The 5016-nt window shown below is 59.3% G+C and overlaps 1 protein-coding gene across 1 annotated transcript in view; it reads left to right on the top strand.

Moving 5' to 3' along the window:
* The first annotated feature begins 2127 nt into the window (after positions 1 to 2127).
* CHC_T00000408001 (hypothetical protein) overlaps positions 2128 to 5016 on the top strand; it is a 3006-nt gene continuing 117 nt past the window's right edge. The window contains exons 1-5 of the mRNA XM_005709899.1: positions 2128 to 2901; positions 2959 to 3057; positions 3214 to 3476; positions 3639 to 3945; positions 4093 to 5016. The exon at positions 4093 to 5016 is cut by the window's right edge and continues 117 nt beyond it. Coding sequence (XP_005709956.1) covers positions 2128 to 2901; positions 2959 to 3057; positions 3214 to 3476; positions 3639 to 3945; positions 4093 to 5016 — 2367 coding nt within the window. The remainder of the gene's footprint in view (positions 2902 to 2958; positions 3058 to 3213; positions 3477 to 3638; positions 3946 to 4092) is intronic.

Here is a 5016-nt window from a genome sequence, read left to right on the forward strand (position 1 = left end):
GCTTCGCACTTACCGCCAGATGGCGTTTTGAACTCCTCAAGAAGGTTAAAGAGTGCAGTCAACGATGACGGGGTAATTAATCGCGTGTCTCAGGCGGATCGGCACGACCCATGAAGGAGGGGGTGATGTAGTGCAGTGACCCCGCGCCCTTTATCCCTGGTCACCGCCGTCGCTGGGCCGCGCTCCCCGCCTTTGACACGTGTGTCACACGTGCGCTCATCCAAAGTGTACGCGTACACTTTGGATGATACCACACGTGTACTGTGCGCGCACACTTGGGAAGGTAGATCACGTGTACCATACGTGGCCACACGTGTACCACACGAGGACACACGTGTATGCCAGTCGTATGACACGTATATGATACGTGTACAACACGTGTACGACACGTATACATACGTGCTGCCCACAAGTTTCTACGCTAATTAGCGTCTAATGCCAAGTGGCAATTCTAATGACGATAATTAATTATTAATTACCAATTTAGTAACCGACGCCGACGACGGCGCTCGGCCTATATAGGTCGGGTGTCGGAAGGCGCTACAGTAAAGAGGCATCAGGTGATCGGACCCCATCTTTGGTTGGATCCTCTACGGTTCCTATCTAGTTGGCTAAGTCTGGTACCTGCACCCTTCGTCGTCATCCTTTTTCTTGTTATCCTTTACTTTTTTCCCTATTTTCTACGTTTCTACGCTACACTTCTCCTTCCTTCTTCTTCTCCCTTCTTGTTTTGTTCTTCTCCGACGCTGTCGATAGCGGTCCGCGACGCGACCGCCACCCCCATTCCTTCTAGTTACTCGATCCCGAGTACCCCTTCACGCGCTGACCGCGACTCTACCCGCGATTCTCGCGTTACCTCTGAGCTACCACGGACAGAGGGTCCCGAACACCCTGGTGGTGAGTGGACATACCGCTTCCTTCATAGCGAGATTTACGCCCTCGTTGGCGAGTGTGTCCACTGCACTACACCTGTGGTGGCGGATAGCGCGCTGCGTTCGAAGCTTTTGCAGGCCCGCGAGGCCAATTATCAAAAGCTTCGGATCCGTCAAGGTCTCCGCCCAGGTTCGCCGTTTGAGCGTCAACCGCCGACCGCTGGGCGAAATTCGCGTGCGCAGGCTCCCACGGGCATCAACGTGGTCGAGCCGCGCGAGACCGTCCAATCGGAAGAACCCGCGATACCGCTGACGGACGAGGGCCCGAGGACCTTAGGTTGACGGGGGATGCCGGGGAGGACGCGTAGAGGCGTCGACGATCTTCCCCGTGCCAAGCCTCAATAAACAAGGCACCCCGTCGACCGCTTCGGTACGCGCGCAATCGCAGAGCCGAACGGACGAAGCGGCAATTTGCTTCTTCAAGAAGCAAAATTACAAGGTCACCGCAACGGTCGGACAACGACGCGAGATGATGCGCGCCATCACGCCGGTTCTAGATTCGGGCGCCGGCCCGAATCTAATCCACCTACGCTGTGTGGCAGAACCGTGGCGCGCTGCCATCCAGTCCGCGCGGAGCCCGACGCTCATCGACGCTTCGAATAGGTCGATGAAGGCCCTCGGCGAGCTCAAGCTGTACGTCCGTATTGGTGAGTTCGTCGCGCGCGTACCGTTCTTGGTCGTTACCAACCTTGCGGTGGACTGTATCCTTGGAACCACGTTCCTGGATCGCCACGTGAAGGCGATCCTGCCACCGCAGAGGAAGGTGCTGTTCCATCATGCACCGTCCGTAGCGCTGACGGGAGTCACACCCTCGAGGCACGCCCGCAAGATGGCCTCGAGGGGACCGTCGCAGCGGCTCCCGCAGGAGGAAAATTCGGCCGACCGGAAGCGCGCGCAGTTCCCGACGAACGTACCGTCACAGAAAATTCGCGAGGTCAAGGGGGTGACGATACCCCCGATGACCCAAGCGATGGTACGCGTCGCAACACCGGTTGGGGGGCTTTGCTTCCTGCAAAACCACCCCAAAACGGCGCATAAGAATTTATGCCTGATGGCCCAGGGGGTCATGGACCTCTTCCCGGGCGAGCCTTTTACGGTGCTTGTTAGCAACTTCGGAAGCCGCGCAGCCCACGTCCCCAAGCATACCGTTGTTGGTCTCGCGTTGCCGTCCCCCACACACATCCTGACACTTGACATGCCGGTCCTCGGAGAGGCCGACGCTAAGGAAGGGGGAGGGAACAAAAATAATTCCTCGACCGCTACGGAGGAACAGGCGCGACGCGAACAACCAGTTACGGACGAGGGCAGAAGACAATCCTCCACCGCTACGGAAGGATACGCGCGTCGCAAAGAATCCGCTACGGACGAAGGCCGGATTAATTCCCCACCCGCGGAGGAATGTGCGCGACGAGAAGGACCCGTTACGGACGATGGCAGAATTAAATCCATCACCGCTACGGGAGGAGGCGCGCGACGCGAAGAACCGGAAACGGACGACGCCCACAGTGGCAATCCCGCTAACGCGGATGAGCGGACCGATACGGACGCGGAGAAGACCCGCTCGTGGGAAGAAGACGTCCATATTGGTGCAGAAGACAGTACCGTCCGCTCGGAAATTATGGACATGCTGTCCGAGTTCAAGGACATGTGGTCCGGCCACTTGGGTAAGATCGATGCTACGAAGCATCACATCGAGCTGAAGCCCGGTGGGAAGCCGATCTACCAAGCACCCTACCGAGCCGGACCCATCGCGCGCGAGAAGGAGAAGAAGGAAATCGACGGCATGCTGCGCGCGGGAGTCATCGAACCGACATCGGCCGAGTGGGCGAGCCCCGTGGCCTTCGTCCCTAAAAAGGACGGGACCATGCCGTTCTGCGTGGACTATCGCAAGCTAAACGCCGTTACGGTTCGCGACTCCTACCCACAACCGCGCATGGACGAATGTATCGACTCGCTCGGCGATGCCACTGTCTTTACCACGCTAGACTGTAATAGCGGGTATTGACAGGTGGAGATCGCCGAGGAGGACCGCGACAAAACTACGTTCGCGTCGCATTCGGGCCTCTACCGCTTCCTACGCATGCCGTTCGGTCTCAAAAACGCGCCCGCGACATTTCAACGAGCGGTCGACATCATCCTGTCCCGCGTGAAATGGGAGACCGCGCTGGTCTACCTCGATGACATCATCGTCTACTCGCGAACCGTTACGGAACATATGGCACACGTGCGCGAGGTACTACGGCTTCTACATACCGCGGGCGTGTCGCTAAAATTGGCAAAGTGCGCGTTTTTCGACACCTCCGTAACCTATCTCAGGCACGTCATTCGTCCGGGACGGTTGGAGGTGGAGCGACGCAACGTCATCGCGATCGAGCGCGCGCGCGCGCCTACGAACCAAACGGAACTGCGATCCTTTCTCGGGATGTGCAACGTGTACCGACGGTTTGTGCAAGGACTCGCGAAGATCGCCGCGCCGCTGAACAAGAAGACCGGCAAGAATCAGCCCTACGAGTTCGAGATATTATCCGATGCGGAATACGCGGCGTTTAAGGAATTGAAGCGGCGCCTCGTGGCGCCACCAATCCTCGCGCTGCCCCGCTACGGACGGAAATATACGCTGGACACCGACGCCTGCGGACACCAAGTGGGTTGCGCCCTTCTACAGGAGCAACCCGATGGAGGTACTTGACCGATCGGATATTGGAGCCGCGCGTTGACCGACACGGAGCGCAATTATACGACTACCGAAAAGGAATGCTTGGCCGTAGTGTGGAGCATCCTCACCCTACGGCCGTACCTATACGGAAGCGCGTTCAACCTCCGCACGGATCACGAGGCCCTACGCTGGGTCCTCAATTTAGCGGACAGTTCCGGTCGGCTCGCTCGCTGGCGCCTGCGCTTGGCGGAGTACGACTACGAGGTACAGTACCGCCCAGGCGTCAAGCACCAACTCGCGGACGGCGTATCGCGCTTACGTATCGATGGAGGAGACACCGAACCGGTCGATGATGAGGTCCCGTGCTTCGCGGTCCAGTATGATGAGGGCAGCGAGGCCCTCCTGGACAATGTGCACTGGGACCCGCCGCAAGACCGTCCGGACGGTTGTCACGCGCTCGCAATAACTCCCGAGGAACGCGACGCTGCGTCCATCTCGGTTGAGGAATTTCTACGCGAACAAGCTGAGGACGCTTTCTGTCGCTTCGCCGCGGAAACCGTCGGGACGCCGAACTCGAAGTTCGACATCGACCGTTACGGATTTCTCGTGAGGACGTCCCCGCTGGGCGGAACCCTGCAGCGCGTGGTACCGACTCGGTTGCGCCCCCGGGTACTGTACCTGACACACCATCCGAGGTTGGCAGGTCACCCGGGAGCGACGCGTATGTACTACACCCTTCGCAGGGAGTACTACTGGCCACACATGGCCAGCGACGCGTTTTCGACCGTACGGAATTGCACTTCGTGTGCTGCGACCCGCGGGACGCTTGTCAAGAACCAAAAGGATCTCAAGCTGTTCCCCGCGGCGGGCCCCTTGGAGTTTGTCGCGATGGACCTCCTGGGGCCCCTGCCCAAGACCGCGCACGGAAACCAACACGTGTTGGTAATTACCGACCGGTTCTCCAAGCTAACGCGCAGTATCCCGCTCCGGACCACAACCGCTTCGGTCGTCGCAAACGCGTTTTTAGACAACTGGGTCTACGTTTACGGAGCGCCGCGCTACGTACTAACCGACAATGGCCCCCAGTTCGCTGCGAAATTCTTCGACGCGGTATGCGCCCTCCTGGGGGTGCGGCATTATCTCACGACAGCCTACCACCCCCAGTCGAAGGGGCAGACCGAACGGTTCAATCGCACGCTGGTGCAACGCCTCCGGCACTTGGTGGAGGACCACCAGCGCGATTGGGACGACTACGTGCAGCCGCTGACCTTCGCGTACAATACGCAGGTCCACCGGTCGACGGAGACGACTCCCTTCGACCTGGTGTTAACGCGACCACCGTGCGGTTTAATCCTCCCCGGTACTGTGCCCCAGGACGCGGGGACCCATCCAGAGGACCCGCGGACCCCCGTGCAGTACAAGCGCGCC

The sequence above is a fragment of the Chondrus crispus genome, genomic scaffold (assembly GCF_000350225.1).
Source record: "Chondrus crispus Stackhouse genomic scaffold, scaffold_509, whole genome shotgun sequence".
NCBI classification, from domain to species: Eukaryota; Rhodophyta; class Florideophyceae; order Gigartinales; family Gigartinaceae; genus Chondrus; species Chondrus crispus.